This window comes from Ovis aries, chromosome 3 (assembly GCF_016772045.2).
Source record: "Ovis aries strain OAR_USU_Benz2616 breed Rambouillet chromosome 3, ARS-UI_Ramb_v3.0, whole genome shotgun sequence".
NCBI classification, from domain to species: Eukaryota; Metazoa; Chordata; class Mammalia; order Artiodactyla; family Bovidae; genus Ovis; species Ovis aries.
The window spans coordinates 141,280,659-141,298,954 of NC_056056.1; the positions used below are offsets into that span (position 1 = coordinate 141,280,659).

The following is an 18,296-nucleotide window of genomic DNA, read 5'->3' on the forward strand; positions in this document are numbered from 1 at the left end:
CTTCTCCATACCCTATCCTTCACCCTATGTGTACTCAAGCAATCAGGCCCATGTGAGTTCCTGGGATAGTGCCAATAGAGGCAGGGTTTCTACAAAGAGCCTGGACCACTACCCAAACTTTCCGCCTATTAGCTCCCAACCCCCAGGTTTTTTCCTACTCCTTGGGGTTTGGAATCAACCTGGGGTCTGCTGGGCAGTCATGCCTGCTGCGTCCCTGCACCGACACGTCATATCACCTTTGCTCTTGACTATATCTGGGATTGGGGACACTAGCGGGAGCCTGGGACGCCCCATGTCTGCGCTGCCATTCCTCAGGGCCATCTTTATCTGCTCCATCACCATGTGAGTGGCTCCCCATCCTCGGTTCTAACCAGACTGCCTAGTGCTGTAGTCTCCACAGTTCCCAGCCTCACTTTGGTTGATCCCCTTCTTCAGAGCCTGATACCTGTTATCTTGCACCCCATCTACTTTCAGGGTCTGAGTCCCAAAATGATAGTCACCAATCAGATGGTCACAGAGCATCCAACCATGCCCCCATTTACTCCATGAGATTCCTCTTGAACTAACTGCTTTGAAAATTCTAATGTGATGAATTTCCGTTTTTTGGCACAGGGAGCAGAAAATGTCAGCGAAGACATCAATGTCAGAGACGAACACCAGCATGGAGCTTACAGCTCAAATGTACACTGTGCTACATGTCGATTACAGCGCCATGAGAACTGGGGAAAGAACAGAACGGGAAAATGTTTGGGATAAAATATCAAGTTAACAAAGCAGTCATACGGCAGATTTTCATTGTGCTTGCACAAGAAGCCGAACCACAACTGAGGTGGTTTTCCACCACAGTGAGATCACCAAGGGACTCTCGGAAAGGTCAGTCTTTAGCCAAGGCTCTTTCACTTTGACCCTCATCCACACATGCATCTCCCCTCAGAGCGGCTCGATGTCCAGTTTCCACATGTTCCCAGCTCCTCACAAGTTTGGGGTGGCAACAACTCATGCGCCAGTGTTCCCATCTCCACTTACCCCTTAACATGTCAGCATGGTTTGGCTAACCTCACCCACTTCAACCTGCAGAGTGGAGTGGGAGGTAGGGACGAGCAACACGAGATCACGAGACAACACGTGATCACGAGATCAAGGCCCTACAAGGTGGCTGCTGTCTGCAGGCACAGGAGGGGTTTAGGAGAGCATTTCTGACCCACGATTTACATAGACAATACAATGGTACTTTGTTCGACTAGTCGCAGTACAGACACCTGGGCTGGGAAGGAAACCTTTAATGTACTTTTCATGCCCCAAGGAGCACTGTTTTTAGGACTTGTTCAAATGAAAGAAAGACAACAGCTGAAGCAAACAAAGTAATAACAATAAGAATTCTGTGCTCCTCCCCTTGGTCAAACGATATAAACACACTCCATTGTATAAAAACACTAGGCGCTGGAGCCTTCTAAAATCTGAACTATTTGAGGATAAGGCCTGAGTAAACACTGTCTAAGACTTGCATAATTTCAGTTCAACTCAGCAAACTGCGGCTGGACCTTCCAAAATGCCACCCAAAGAACAGAATAAGGGTTCTTCAGCTCCTTTTATTCTGCTCTGTCTTTTCTGCTTTCAGTTTTGCTTTGTCTTTGGGCTCATTTTGCTCCCAGGTTTGCACTGTTCTCACTGGCGTAATTTAAGATTTGGGTTTGGGTCAACTTACCTGACTCTGTCCTGGCGTGTGCCCAATCCGCCTCCCTATCCAACGGGAGCCACCCATTCTTACCGATGCTGTAACTTTCTGTCTACAAAACAGGTTTCCCTTAAATATCATACCAGGTTCCCCTGAGAACCCTATTCTCAAGGTGACTTCTACACCTCCTGTTTGTTTACCATGGAGACTGCAGTTTGGGGAATGGATGTTCACGGTGGAACTGGGAGAACATGGGCTAGACTGATGCTGAGGAGAAAACACAAACAGCTATACACATGCTACACAAAGACGCAGCAGACAATGAGTATCAGACATGCGAAAGGCTATCAGTTCAGTTCAGTTCAGTTGCTCAGTCGTATTGGACTCTTTGTGACCCCATGGACTGCAGCACGCCAGGCCTCCCTGTCCATCACCAACTCCTGGAGCTTATTCAAACTCATGTCCATCGAGTCAGTGATGCCATCCAACCATCTCATCCTCTGTCGTCCCCTTCTCCTCTTGCCTTCAATCTTTCCCAGCATCAGGGTCTTTGCAAGTTAGTTCTTCACATTAGGTGGTCAAATTATTGGAGTTTCAGCTTCGGCATCAGTCCTTCCAATGAATATTCAGGACTGATCTCCTTTAGAATGGACTGGTTGGATCTCCTTGCAGTCCAAAGGACTCTCAAGAGTCTTCTCCAACACCACAGTTCAAAAGCATCAATTCTTTGGTGCTCAGCTTTCTTTATAGTCCAGTTCTCACATCCATACATGACTACTGGAAAACCATAGCTTTGACTAGACAGACCTTTGTTGGCAAAGTGATGTCTCTGCTTTTTAATATGCTATCTAGGTTGGTCATAACTTTTCTTTCAAGGAGTAAGCATCTTTTAATCCCATGGCTGCAGTCACCATCTGCAGTGATTTTAAAGCCCAAGAAAATAAAGTCTGTCACTGTTTCCACTGTTTCCCCATCTATTTCCCATGAAGTGATGGGACCGGATGCCATGATCTTCGTTTTCTAAATGTTGAGCTTTAAGCCCATTTTTTCACTCTCCTCTTTCACTTTCATCAAGAGGTTTTTTAGTTCTTCTTCAATTTCTGCCATAAGTGTGATGTCATCTGCATATCTAAGGTTATTGATACTTCTTCCAGCAATCTTGATTCCAGCTTGTGCTTCATCCAGTCCAGCGTTTCTCATGATGTACTCTGCATATAAGTTAAATAAGCAGGGTGACAATATACAGCCTTGACGAACTCCTTTCCCTATTTGGAACCAGTCTGTTGTTCCACGTCCAATTCTAACTTGCTTCCTGACCTGCATGCAGATTTCTCAAGAGGCAGGTCAAGTGGTCTGGTATTCCCTCTCTTGAAGAATTTTCTACCGTTTGCTGTGATCGACACAGTCAAAGGCTTTGGCATAGTCAATAAAACAGAAGTACATGTGAAAGTCTATAAAATGCAAGAAAATCACAGATTCCTCCCTGAATACAATATAAACACACAATTAGAGAAAAATACTAGCCAGGACATAGAGATCTGATATCAGCCACTCAAATAAGGAAATTCTTGATTAACAATTTCAGCACCATCATGTGGTCTACAGAAATGACTCTACATATTCTTTAAGGCATGACAGTGGAAAACTGTATGTGTTTACCAGGCATTGTCCACACCAATCCCTCGTGTGAAAATAAAGCAGATTTCAGTATGTAATAATGATGTTTGAAATTGGCAGGCCTCAGCAGTGTCTTTGCTACAGTCTACTGGGAATTACACTGGTAATCTTCCACTTCAATGCTAACCCACCACTTTTCCCTTATCAAAGGGTGAAGACTGGTGAGACTAGCCTAGAATGACCAGGGGTGCAACTCGAGGATCATAGGCTATGCTTCCTTTTGGGGATCCTTGTCTTAACAATGAGTCTTAGAAAACCCATGCTGAAAAGAGATTTTTAGGTTGTCTCCGTATTTTTGTTTTCCACTGTCATGCCTTAAAGAATATGTAGAGTCATTACTGCACACAGCTCTTTTTAGAGCTGCACACATGTTGCTTAAAGATTATCAGTAAAAAGCAGTTAAGAAAATAACAAAACAGAAAAAGACCAGCTTCATGAGGCTGTGCCAGTATCATACTCAAACATGAAAAGAAAAATCTGTGTCAATTCTCCTTTGGGGCTGTAATAGCAGAAATCGGAAAAACCAAAAACTGCTCTGCTACTTTAAGATGTGGGAATATTGGTGAGTAGTCACAATTTTGCCTCACTGAAAATCTCACTGAATATAATCGGGAAGTCATTGAATACTATGTCTTTCTATTATATCCAAGTGATTTTCACAGTAGGCAATCTGCGAGTACACCACAGGAGCCCCACACTTTAAAATAAAATGGCACCATGAATAGAGTCTCATATGCGATCCTTTTTCAGTCCAGAGCCCTGCCTGGTTGCCTTACTCTTGGCTGAATGGCAGGGGCGATTCTTAAAGAATCAATGAGAAGAAGGAAACCACATCATGAGGTGGGGTGGGGTTTTTTTCGTTTTGTTTTTTGTTTTGTCACTATCAATAATAACTGTGCTCTGCCAATTACTGGAGAGGTGATTATATATCATATTTTGAAAATATATTTGAAAAACAGATTTTTTCCATTGCTAATGTGGTGGACAAGCCATTTGCAGCAGGGGGCAAAAAGTAAATCTAGGTGCATCCCGGCATGCTCTCCTCACACATCTGGTGCAATAACATGGTACATGAGTCACAGAAACACTTCTTCTCATCCCCCTCTTCAAAGAGCCCAACATAAAATCCAGTCAGCAAGGACATTCTGCACCAGGCATCCTATGTGCTTAATTTTCTTTAAACAAGGCATTAATACAATCACAGTAGTATCTAATAAGATTTTTAATTCCTTGAGGGTAGGAACCATGGCTGATTTTTAATGAGTCTAATTTAGTGAGAGCATTTAGTCCCCTTCTTAGCAGAAATAACCGATAGAATAGCCCTACAAGCCGTACCCATACAGGCTGTGTGACTGAAAACTCCAGAATGAAACATGAAGCGGACTGGTCAATGTCCTGGATGTGCTCAGTGAAGACTGGTTTCCAGGGTTACTGACAGCAGAAAGCGTAGTAAGGGTGCCAATGAATAAAGGGGGAGTTTTAGAAACATGAAGCCATTTTACTGCAGAGTTCTCATTCGTCATTATAAGCAGCATGAAGAGCGAGCTTACAGTGCACGATGCCAAGACACTACCTCCGGAACCTGCTCCCCAGAGGACCAGAGCTTGGCACACACATTCCTACCAGCCAGACCTGTGCCAGACCTAGAGCCCCTGAAAGCAGGAACTCAGTTTAAAACAAACCAACCCTCTTTCTCTAGGTAAACTGATATAAATTTAAGATAGAGTAGTAGTACTCACAAACTCCGGGGTTCGGAAGTCCTGCTGACTTTCCAATGATCCAAAACCAGAGACAATTGTCTGTTCAAGGTTTTCCAAGGCTGAAAAGAAACAAAGGGAAAAATAAATGAGCATGAACTTTCAGTGACTTACATACATTTTTTTTTTTTGCTTTTAAGTCAGCAGCATCAGATTAATTACCGTGCCTGTGGCACACTTACAAACTGACATTATTTAATGCTTTCAGGTACCAGGACACTCAAAATCTTCAGCAGCTGTTTCATCTATTGGACAATGCCATGTTTATAGGATATTAGGTCTTAAAATGCTCTGGGCTAGATCTACCATGGAAAATCATTTAGCTTCTACATGTAAGGACACAGCAACTAAATGTTATACAATTCTAGTTCAGGAACACTTTAGCCTACTGATGTCCTTTTTCCCTCTACTATGTCTCAGGAAACTGATGTGAAATCATTTTAGGGTAGTAATTTCAAAATCTGCTGAAAAGCACTATCTAATAGAAATACACTGGGAGCCAAACAAAATGTTCTAGTAGCTACATTAAGAAAAATAAATAGGTAAAATTATTTTTAGCAATAAGATTTATTTAACCTGATATACTTAGATTATCATTTCAATGTGTATATTCAATATAAAAATTATTAGTTAAATATTTTACATTTGTGGGTATTAGTCTTATACTCACAACATCTCAGTGTGAACTAGCCACATTTCAAAACCTCAATAACTTCATGGGACCAGTGGTTACTACATTGGACAGTACAGTGTTAGAGAGATAAAGAAGCCAAATTCAGAGAGTGGGTCATTTTGCAAGACACTAGTCTCCTCTTGTAAACAAGTTCCCGATGTGAATAAAAGGGACTGTTCCAGATTAAGCCACATTAAGAGAACAAAACAATCATCTGAAGAGTGTGGTTCTGGGCTGGATCCTGCTTTAAACAATCTAGATATGAAAGATTTCCAAACAAAATCAGGAAAATTTGATTATTGATTAAGCACTGGATTATATTAATATCAATAAGTGTGATATTGCAATTTTGGCCATATAGGAAAATGTTCTTAGTTAAATAAACTAACATAAATGATCTTAAATATTATTAAGTATTTAAATAATCTCATGTATCAACAGATCCAGCCTCTTCAACAAATCAATGACATGAAATATGCTGAGTATTAAGAGATCTGAAGAACCCTAAGGAGCTTCACACAGTGTCCCGTGACCACCTAGAGGGGTAGGATGAGCTGGGAGCTGAGACAGGGACATATGAATACCTATGGCTGATTCACGTTGATGTATGGCAAAAACCAATACAATATTGTGAAGCAATTATCCTTCAATTAAAAATAAATAAATAAAGAGCCCTAAGGAACAGAACTCCAGTGTGTGTTTTTTCCCATACCACCAAACAATTAATTCAGTTCTGACACGATCTACCTGAACGTAGCATCAGACTGCACAGCATATGTACGGCCTCAAGACTGCCCCCATTGCAAATGCCAACTGGAAGTCCAGGTTGCCACCTGTGCTTCTGACTAACCAGCTATATAAATCAGAGGTTCCCACCACCCTCTCCTTAGGTTCAACTAATTTGTTAAGAGTGGCTCACAAAATTCAGAGACACATTTACTCACACTTACCAGTGTGTTACAAAGGATGTTATAAAGGCCAGAGATGCACAGCCAGATGCAGAGGTACAGGGGAAGGGGGTGTGGGGACAGGGGCAGAGCTTCCACACCTTTCCAGGTGCACCGCTCTCCCCGCATCTCCACGTGTTCCCCAACCTGAAGCTCTCCAAATCTGGTCCTTTGAGGTTTTTATATGTGTACACATGAAGTCACTCAGTTGTTTTTGACTCTGCGAACCTGCAGACTATACAGTCCATGGAATTCTCCAGTCCAGAATACTGGAGTGGGTAACCTTTCCCTTCTCCAGGCGATCTTCCCAACACAGGGATCGAACCTTCCCCTACACTGCAGGCAGATTCTTTACCATCTGAGCAACAAGGCAAGCCCAATGGAGGCTTCATTACAGAAGCATGACTGATTGATGATCAGTGGCCATTGGCAACTGATTCAACTTGTCCTCTCCCCTACCCAGGGGCCAGGGAGGTGGAACTGAAAATTTCTATTGTCAAATCACTTTGTGGGTTCCCCAGGTAGCCAGCACCCCCCTCCTTTGGTTACCTAGGGGCTATCAGAGCATCTTATTAACATAATAAAAGGCATCTTTATCCCTCTCATCACTTAGGAAATTCCGAGTGTTTTTTAAAAAGGAGCTCCATGAGAATTCCCCAGAGTCTAGTGGCTTGAGTTCCAGGCTCTCACTGCTTCCATCCCTGGTCAGGGAACTAAAATCCTACAAGCCACAAGGTACGGTCAAAAATAAATAAATAAATAAATGTAAATAAATAAATAAGTCACCCTTGGGACTTCCCTGGTGGTCCAGTGGTTAAGACTCTATGCTTCTAATGCAGGGGATGAGGGTTCAATCCCTGATTAGGGAAATAAGATCCCACATGCTGCACAGCATGACCAAAAAATTAAAAATTTAAAAAAAAAATGAGCTCTGTGCCAAGAACCAAGGAATAGTAAATATACACTTATTACAAATCACAATATCTCAACAACCACTAGCTACATGTGGTACTCAACTGGATCCTAACTTCAAGAAACTAGCTGTAAAGGTTTTTGTTTATCAAAACTAGGGAGACTGAGCATGGAATAAGCATTAAGTTATGTTAAATTACTTTTAATGTTATGAAATGCAGTGACTTTTAATTGCATATTAATTTTTTAAAAATCCATTAGAGGATTTTGTGAACAAAATGCTAGGTTCCTATAGAACCAGAATAATTCCCTTCAATGGCCCAAAGGACAGCTGGGTATGTATAGGTGAAGGTCACTAAGAGACTTCTAAGTGACTGTTTAACAAAACCAAACTATTAGTCAACAATTCAGCTACTTAGCTTTGGCACTTCACCACCAAAAATATTGGGATTAGATCCTAGGTTCACTCAGAATCTTGCCCACTATAATCCTATGAATTGTAATCCTATGGATTGCAAGAAAATGCCAGTAGAAAAGGACACAAATGATTCTAATGCTTCTGAAAAACTGAGTTCATCACAGTGAACCAAAGCAGAAACAAGAAACAGATGAGGGGAGCCAAGCAAGGCTTACAGAGCTGAGACCTGAGCCAAAAGTAAGGTGCTCCTGAGAACTCTGGTGGACGACAGAAAGTACCGCACAGTCTGTTACGCTCAGGCGCCGGGCTCCAGCCTTGGTGGATCCAGGGTGATTCAAAGGTGAGATGGAGTAGGCGAGGAAAAAACTTATTTATTTATTAATATAAGATTAGATTAGGAAGAAACAGTGTAGTAGTAAAATTAAGTGGAGAAAAGAGGCTGAATAACTTGGTTTATGTGGAAAGCCAATAAAGTTCTAGACAAGGAGCTTGCACCATCTATGATAGGCCAAAAGCGTCTGTTTGAATATCGGAGAGTGCCCCGCCTTGGGCTCTCTCTCTTACGGATCTTAGAAGCCGGCACAAGTAAGTAGACACAGCGAGCCTCCACGCCCCAGATGGGAATTCAGCCTGAAATCAGAGTAAAGAGGAGACACGGGGGAAACTGGTCCTTCCAATGACTGGCCCCACCTCCATTGTCCTTCAAGGCCTTTTATACTTTTGATTATACATAGAGATCAGTGAGTAATACAAAGTTATGCAGCGTTAGCAACCCAGACTCTTATCAAAACCAGGCTTTTCTCTCTCTTAGGTGATTTACATCATCTTCCGGCCAAAAGGACCAATTAACATTTTACAGCCTTTTTTCTGATAAGGGTTTGTCAACTGTAAGACTTATTTGTGGCGTTCTTCCCAAAGTCTGGTGCCACTCTCAGAAAGCACTAAATAAAGTTACATTCTTACATAGCAAAGACACAGCAATTTATAACAAGTAAAAGGAGTACAGTGATTATAATAAAAGTAATTAACTCAAAAGTCTAGTGTTGTTAACATCAAAATATTATATATCCTTTTCCATATCCCGTTTACATTGATTAACATCCTCCCAGGTGCCTATAAGATAAACAATATGGAGGCCTGGCAGCAATCATTGAGTCAACAGTGAAATCTTTGTCACCAATATGATTTTTGGCTCTTCAGAAAAGGCTCTGTATCTTTAAGATGTTTTTAAGCTTTGTTCCTCTGAAGGATGGGAGGCTGCAAGCAATTCACAAGCTGTAAGAGGTCCGGGGGAACCTGTTAGGCAAGCTAGAGAGTTATCAGAGGGGGTTTTAAGCCAAGACATTCTTTTGCAGGAGACTGAAGCCCTGAATTGACTTTTTCCAGAGAGTGTCAGAAAAGTAGGATACAATAAGGCAGGCATATTCTTGGGGGGTACATGCTCAGGAAATATCAGGGGGAGGCCTGATTCACCTTGCCCATCAAGGCCTCTGCCGCATGACCTTGTCACAGGTGGGATTCCTCACACTGGCTCCCGGCACTCAGGGAACTGGAATAAACTGGTTATTTCAACATCAGACCAAGAGTTGTCCAACATAATTACATGCTTGCAGATCACCTTTAAAAGTTGTCAAAATATATGTTTAGACTAGTGGCTATGAGGATGGGTTATCAACTGGTGTTTTGTAGTTTGGTTTAGAGGAAAAAGAAAAGATCTAACCTTTTCACAGAAGTAAGATAGATATTGAATAAATTATACCTGTGGTATTTATGATTCATCTTTTTTTTCTGTCAGAACTACCAAGTCAATGAAACATAATACTGCAGGTATTTTTTTAAATGATTACCATCAATCTGAAGGGATGACTTGATTTTGCATCTTATCTGTATTCTTTTATAAATAGATGCTCAGTTTATCCATTATGTACCTGGGGTCAGCAGATGGGACAGAGCTGCTATCAGTGATTTTTTCTTTTAAATGAAAGGATAAGCTTAAGAAAGTACACATTTTGCCTATACACAGAGAAGAAAGCAGATGTATTACCCAGATGCTCTATCAAATTAAAGGCATCTATGCAGCTTGACAGTATTTGAGAGAGAAAATATAGAACTATTTATAGTTTCAGTTACTCTGCTGGTAATGGAAACTAATAGATTCACTAGTTAATGTCAATGCAAAGGAGAAACTGTAAATTTAAGTGAATAAAACAGAAATGGCTTTATTGAAACATCATCTAGGTAGAATAAAGCTGCAGCTGTTGCTCTCATGACCTAATGTAGTACTGAGAAGCAAATGATTTATGATGCTAATATGATAATTATACTTCCCTACTAAGGGGCCCTGGTTACTCTGACATTCTCATTTCTGGTAATCTAACACAGTTGAAAAACTTCATTTCTCAGCAAAAATAAAATAGTCAAAATCAAGGTGACACTTTGAGGGCTTTTTATCAAAATAGGTGCAGAATCAGAGGGAAAAAATTCTAAAAAGGCAAAAATGTTCATTTTGTTTTCTTCTTGATGTAAGTCATTTTAAAATGTAATATTTGGGAATGCATTTTTAGCATTGCCATAATGCTTCACTTTGTACTACAGAAGTACCTCCTTGAATGGCGTCATGATTAGCTTATTTAGTTCTGGCACTTGGAATATAAAAAGCATGTGGGACTTCTATGTTATCTGTTCATCAGAGCTGCTGAGAAAACTGGTTATTCTATGAAAAGTCTTTGCCTTGACATGTCAATAACATTTTGTATGGATGTGAAATTAAAGTTCAATTGGAAATCAGGTTCAACAAACATTCATTGCCCAGTTTATACATATTTTGCACAGTCATTGTCTTCTTAGGCCCTGGGGATACCAAGAAGAACCAAAGTTGCCTCTTCTTGAGTAAAGGAATTTGAAGCATGATAAATGCTATTTTTAGGATAATTAGTTAAGTGCTAGGCTAGACAGACTAATGGAGTATTGTAGGACTACCAAAGAAAACACAGTATACACAGATATCAACTGATTTATTATTAGAAAAACTCAAATAATTGAGGATTTGATCAAAAGAAATCCAGTATTTAGTTTTCCTAACTTTATGAATCACATAACAGTTAGTTTAAAATTAAAACAAACAAACAAACAAACAAAAAAGTTTTAAAACTTTATCAATGCAGTTACTACAGAAAGATTAAAGGAATAAAGTCATTGGTGGTAATAGTTGTGACATTCATGAAGGGCCCAATAGAAATGTGTAGAAGTCCACTCACAATAATGGGTTAACAAGAAAACAGTAGAAACCTCAGCAGAAAGTTGCAGTTCACCTGATTACTTGTCCATCAATCAGAAATGGAAATCATTCCAATTGCAAAATGAAGAGAAAACTTCTACAGCAAAGATGAGTAAGATTTACTTAAAATGTGTAATAAAAAGATCCATTATCTACATTTTATAACTTTGATAATCTATCATCCATCAGAAAACACAAAATGACCTCATGAGAACCTCATGGGTAAGACCCAGAGTGCCTGCTAAGCAGTGTCCCCACAATAAAAGTAATCAGAATTAGGCATACACAAAGCATCAGCACAGCAGGCCATTGGGTTCAAATGACATGTTCTTTACGGTGACTGGTTGTGACCGAAATCATCAGAGGAATAGCAAGTATATGAGAGACCGCAGAGAAAAACAGACCATGGCCAGGTGCAAAGGGCATGAATTAAAGGAGACTGACTGGGTTGATCTGCAATTTAGCTGCATGATCTTGGGCAATGACTTATTCTCAGTTTATCTGAAACTAGTGATAAAATTACTTCCCCTGGTTATCTCACAGGTTGCGCAAGGAACACGAATGACAATTCAAAAGCATGTTGTAAAAAAATAAAACATTATCTAAACATAAATTATGTTTTTGTACACAGAACCTAATCATATCATGTTATGATATGATTATATCATATAAAATCATAATATCATATATAATATACATCTTTATATCATGATATAGAGAAATGTAAACAGAAACTTCCTGGGTGTATTATAAAATGTCTGGCACTTCTAAAGGTTTGATCTTACTTCATCTTCTTTTTATCCTTGCTTTCACAGATGATGAAAAACTGCAGGTTATTAGTTGCCTGAAATCAACCACTAGAAGTGATATAACGAGAACCTAATTCCAAAACTGTACATCTTTTTTAATATACTAATGTCCCCTAAACTGCTCTAAATAATTCCAAGAAGCCCTCTAATGCTAAATATTAGTTGATAAGAAATTAAATTAGCACTGTGAGTATGTCAGAAAAGTTTCTTGAAAAGCAAATAATGAAAAAAATGCAGTGGAATTTATTGATATAGCATTCACAATTAGAAAAATTAATAGAAAAGCTCCACAAAATAAACAAATACAATATCCTGACAAGTAATTAAAGATATTCATGTGCCAAGGATGGAGGTAAGCGACATGAGTACAAATATCAGGATGAAGATGGCATAGAAACTGTCCTCAGGAATCCCATGATTTAGTGAATGTACAATTAAAGAAATGTTAAAAGAATGGCCCATATTACCTTAGGATATGAAGATACATTCACATATTCAGATTGGGCAGGATGCCTAGTGATCTACTAGGTAGTCCGATACCTGAAACTCTCTTTGCCCACTGGACTACAAGTCTATGAAAACTGGATATCACACTGGTATTTAATATGTGACCTGAATACCAACACCCAACAGCCACTATTTTTAAAGCAACCACACACTTGGATTGGACCACCATTTCCTGTCACTCCATAATATCCAGATATAATGCAGGCTTGCCCAGTCTCCATCCCCACACCACCTAAGGCTAAGCCTACACCCTACGTCTATCATCCTATGGTATCATACTTGGTCTCCAGGTTCCAGCGTCTCTTCCTCTGGCCTCAGTTTTACAGGATCTACTGAATTTTGATGACAGGTAAGCGAAAATCTCTTTTCCCTATTTCCAGAGGCTGTAAATTTACAGATTATAGGCCTCAAAATATTAACTGCGATTCTAAAATGGGGCCAAAGAGTCATTATCAATGAAAAGAAAGTTAATAATGAAATATAAAACACAAAGACAGGAGAATTTCTTTCCAGGCTAAGATGGCTGTGTTCTACTACCCAGGGCAATGGGCTTGATTCATAAAACCTCTATGCAGTATAACCCTGTGGCTTCAGGCACATCCATCAACCCATCAACCTTAAGTCTCAGTTTCCTCACCATTAAAATGTAGATTATAATACCTACAGGCTTCTCTGGTGGCTCAGATAGTTAAGAATCTGTGTGCAATGCAGGAGACCCAGGTTCCATCCCTGTGTTGTGAAGACCCCTGGAGAACGGAATGGCTACCTACTCTAGTATTCCTGCCTGGAGAACTCCATGGACAGAGGATCCTAGCAGGCTGCAGTTCATGGGGTCGCAAATAGTTGGACATCACTAAGTGACTAACATTTTCACTTTCTATAATACCTACATCAGAAAGTGAAAAATAAACTAACTGATACAAATATAAAAGTGACTTGAAGACTGTTAAATATTAATACTACATAACTACTTTTTTTAAACTTCATTCTTTAATAAATTTTGTCATCCTTTACCGTGTTAGGCATCCATTTTTCCTTTTGACTTTTTAGGTTGATTATCCCTACCAATCATTCTCTTTTTTAACATAATAAAAGAAGTTTAAACATAGAAAAAGATAACACTAATTCAGCAAATATTTTTGAATGACCTCAACATCTTAAAGACTGTTGGTTATTCCTTTCAATGAAAAGAAATGTTAATCAGGAAATGTTTCCCCACTTTCCTGAATCTGGATGGATCAGTCTCTTACCACAGCTTTTACAGCATATAAACTCAATGACAATACTATTTAAATGAAAAAAACTGTGGCATTTTCCTCTAATCATTCCTGGAATGCAAATTCCAAATCGAATTTCATGGAGTCACTTAGAGTTCTGTTTTTCCCATCCTCAGAAAGATAAAAGTGTGCACCCCCACCTCTCAGATAATTCTGGAAGTGAAAAAAAATAGCTAAAGTGAGAAGAAGGCAACAAACAAACAAAAAAAAACCACTCATGGATATGTCAAATTTGTTAGGGCAAGAACTTTCTCTTTTTTTCTGGAGTTTTTTTGGAGTCATGACTGGGACCTAGTACTATTAATACCTACCCATCAAGTAATTTAGAAAATTAATAAATAAACTCCCTACATTATGGTAAAAACTGCCTTGTTTCAGAGTTCCCCATGTTGTATCTGCCTTCTTGATTAATGTATTATCATCAATTTAACCAACCAAACTAGAGCTGAGCTGCTTTTTACTTTTCTTTTCCCCATTTTTGATATTTAATCAGTCATCAAGTTTTATCCTTTTTATATTCAAACTTATCTTAAGTACATTTGGTCTAGAATGCCTTCCTCTCAACTCCATTTTACCCTTTGTTTAAATTTTTATTTCAATGTCACCATTGATGTTAAGGTTAAATTAGTTGTCTCAACCTCATGGTCTTACACACTTTGCAGGTCTCAGTTCAGTTCAGTCACTCAGTCGTGTCTGACTCTTTGCGACCCCACGGACTCCAGCACGCCAGGCTTCGCTGTCCATCATCATATTCCAGAGCTTGCTCAAACTCATGGCCATCGAGCCGCCGAGGCCATCCAACCATCTCATCCTCTGTCATTCCCTCCTCCTCCCACCCTCAATCTTTCCCAGCATCAGGGTCTTTGCAAATGAGACAGCTCTTCACATCAGGTGGCCAAAGTATTGGAGTTTCAGCTTCAGCATCAGTCCTTCCAAAGAATATTCAGGACTGATTTCCTTTAGGATGGACTGGCTGGATATTCTTGCAGTTCAAGGGACTCTCAAGAGTCTTCTTCAACACCACAGTTCAAAAGCATCAATTCTTTGGCACTCAGCTATCTTTATAATCCAACTCTCACATCATTACATGACTACTGGAAAAACCATAGCTTTGACTAGAAGGACCTTTGTTGGCAAAGTAATGTCTCTGCTTCTTAATATACTGTCTAGGTTGGTCATAACTTTTCTACCAAGGAGCAAGTATCTTTTAATCTCATGGCTGCAGTCACCATCTGCAGTGATTTTGAAGCCCAAGAAAATAAAGTCTGTCACTGTTTCCACTGTTTCCCCATCTATTTGCCACGAAGTGATGGGATTGGATGCCATGATCTTTGTTTTTCGAATGCTGAGTTTTAAGTCAACTTTTTCACTCTCCTCTTTCACTTTCATCAAGAGGCTCTTTAGTATCTGAGGTTATTGATATTTCTCCCAGCAATCTTGATTCCAGCTTATGCTTCATCCATCCCAGCATTTTGCATAATGTCCTCTGCATATAACTTAAATAAGCAGAGTGACAATATACAGCCTTGATGTACTCCTTTACTGATTTGGAACCAGTCTTTTGTTCCACATCCAGTTCTAACTGTTGCTTCTTGAACTGCATACAGATTTCTCAGGAGGCAGATCAGGTGGTCTGGTATTCCCATCTCCTTAAGAATTTTCGACAATTTGTTGTGATCCACACAAAGGCTTTGGCATAATCAATAAAGCAGTAGATATTTTTTCTGGAACCCTCTTGCTATTTTGATGATCCAAGGGATGTTGGCAATTTGATCTCTGGTTCCTCTGACTTTTCTAGATCCAGCTTAAAGATCTGGAATTTCATGATTCATGAACTGTTGAAGGCTGGCTTGGAGAATTTTGAGCATTACTTTACTAGCATGTGAGATGAGTGCAATTGTGTGGTATTTTGAGCATTCTTTGGCATTGCCTTTCTTTGGGATTGGAATGAAAACTGACCTTTTCCAGTCCTGTGGCCATAGCTGAGTTTGCAAATTTGCTGACATATTGAGTGCAACATTTTCACAGCATCTTCTTTTAGGATTTGAAATAGCTCAACTGGAATTCCATCGCCTCCACTGGCTTTGTTCATAGTGATGCTTCTTAAGGCCCACTTGACTTCACATTCCAGGATATCTGGCTCTAGGTGAGTGATCACACCATTGTGGTTATCTAGGTCATGAATATTTTTTTTGTATAGTTCTTCTGTGTAGTCTTGCCACCTCTTCTTAATACCTTCTGCTTCTGTTAGGTCCATATCATTTGTGTCCTTTATTGTGCCTATCTTTGCATGAAATATTCCCTTGGTAACAAAATCACTAAACTTTGCAAGTCTAGTATTAATAAAATCCATTGTGTTGCTATGGAATCAAAAACTGAATTACTGTATTATAGCTATTAATATTAAAATATGGTATTTTTCAGTTGGTCTTCTCATTAAAGTATAGAAAAGGAATATAAAATTGAGTGATTATTTTAAATAAATTAATTTGCAGCTTATACTGAACAGCATCTCAATCACAGAGTAATGTGTGTGCATGCTAAGTCACTTCAGTTGTGTCCGACTCTTTGTGACCCCATGGACTGTAGCCCTCCAGGCTTCTCTGTCCATGGGATTCCCCAAACAAGAGCACTGCAGTAGGTTGCCATGCCTACTTTCTCACAAACTGGCTACCTCCAAGAAGAGAAAATCTGGGTGAAAAACAGAGAGAGAAAGGCTATCCATCTCATTATCACACTGTATGATCATGACTTGATTTTGTTCTCCACTTGGTCTATGAGCTCTTAGAGGGCAAGCCACTGTCTTAAGCTTCTTTACTTCCTTAGAACCTGGAACAACACTTAGCATATTAAGGATGCTCCATTGGGCAATGAACAAATGATGGAATGAATTATAAACGTTTGTCAGTCTACAAAAGTTACGAGTGTTCAGTTCCTCAAAATGAACTTAATTATCTATGTAATAATAAATAAAGGTATTTTCTATTTCCCGAAATATATTGCATTGATCCACACTGAGATATATCCACATACAAAACAGGCCAACAGGAGAATGTTCCTTCAAGACAGCAGTCTTCTAGTGTTTGGACAATATTCATAAAAAGAAGGGACTCTGCCTCTCCTCCACCCTACCCACTGATCCAACAAAATATCAGCCAGAAACATTTCCTACCTGCAACACAGAAGACACCATGGAAGAAGGAAATGGACAATTTGGTGAGTCCCTTGGGCATCTCATCCTCCCAGCCCTACCCCAAGTGGCAACTCTAAGGATTTCCTCCATGCACAAATAACAATACTGTTCCTGAGAAGAGCTCCAGGAAATATAATTTCTCCATCTTGTTACATTCCCAGTGATGCTTAGTGTTGTTTCAGTTCCTCTCAATAGCCTCTCCCTATTCCCACAACCCTCTCCCAATAAGTCAGCTCCAAAGATATTCCTGGAAGTTAAACATGTCTCTTTTTGAACTCACATTATTCATTCTCACATCCCAACCAGATGAGCTAATGCTTTTCTAGGAAAGCCCAATATATATCACAAACCTATCAGATTCTAATTGAGTTTATCAGTTTCTTCATCATCTAAAAAAGTTTTATTGTAGTAACATAATATACATCACAAAAAATTGCCATAGAAATCATTCTTAAGTGTACAATTTGGTGGCATTAACTCTGTTCACAATGTTGTGCAATCATAACCACTGTTTCCAAAATTTCTTCTTTTTTAAAAATCACCCCAGAGACTCTGGGAATCATTAAGCAACAACTCCATACTTCCTCCTTCCTCTAGTTCACAGTAACCTCTAATCTCCTTTGTCTCTCCGAATTTGCCTATTCTAGATGTTTCATATAAGTGGAATCATGATATTTGTCCTTTTGTTCACTTAGCATAATCACGTCAAGGTTCATCTATGTTGCATTATGTATCAAAACTTGTTTCTTTTTTTGGGGTTGAATAACATTCCATTGTAGGTATATACTGCATTTTGTTTATCCATTCATCTGTTGATGAACACTTGAGTTGTTTCCACCTTTCAGCTATCGTGAATAATACTGCAGTGAAACAATAGTGTATACCTATTTGTTTAGATCTCCTGTTTTCAATTCTTCTGTGTATATACCTAGTAGCGGAATTGCTGAGTCATGCAGTAATTTTATTTCTAGCTTCCCAAGGAACCACCAAATTGTTTTCTGTGGTGGCTGCACCATTTTATGTTCCCATCAGCAATGCAGGAGGGTGTCAACTTCCCCGTATCCTTGTCAATACTTATAATTTTCTTTTTTTTTTAAAAATTAGCCATTCTAGCATATGTGAAATGATGTTGTGATTTTGACTTGCATTTCCCTAATGACAAATGATGCTAAGC

At 39.4% G+C, this 18,296-nt stretch overlaps 1 protein-coding gene across 2 annotated transcripts in view; it reads right to left on the bottom strand.

Moving 5' to 3' along the window:
- Positions 1 to 18,296, bottom strand: part of ANO6 (anoctamin 6) — a 231,470-nt gene that overhangs the window by 126,627 nt on the left and 86,547 nt on the right. For both annotated transcript variants that reach the window (XM_042246830.2, XM_015094718.4), the window contains one exon: positions 5,092 to 5,171. In XM_042246830.2, the coding sequence (XP_042102764.1) occupies positions 5,092 to 5,171 (80 nt within the window). The remainder of the gene's footprint in view (positions 1 to 5,091; positions 5,172 to 18,296) is intronic.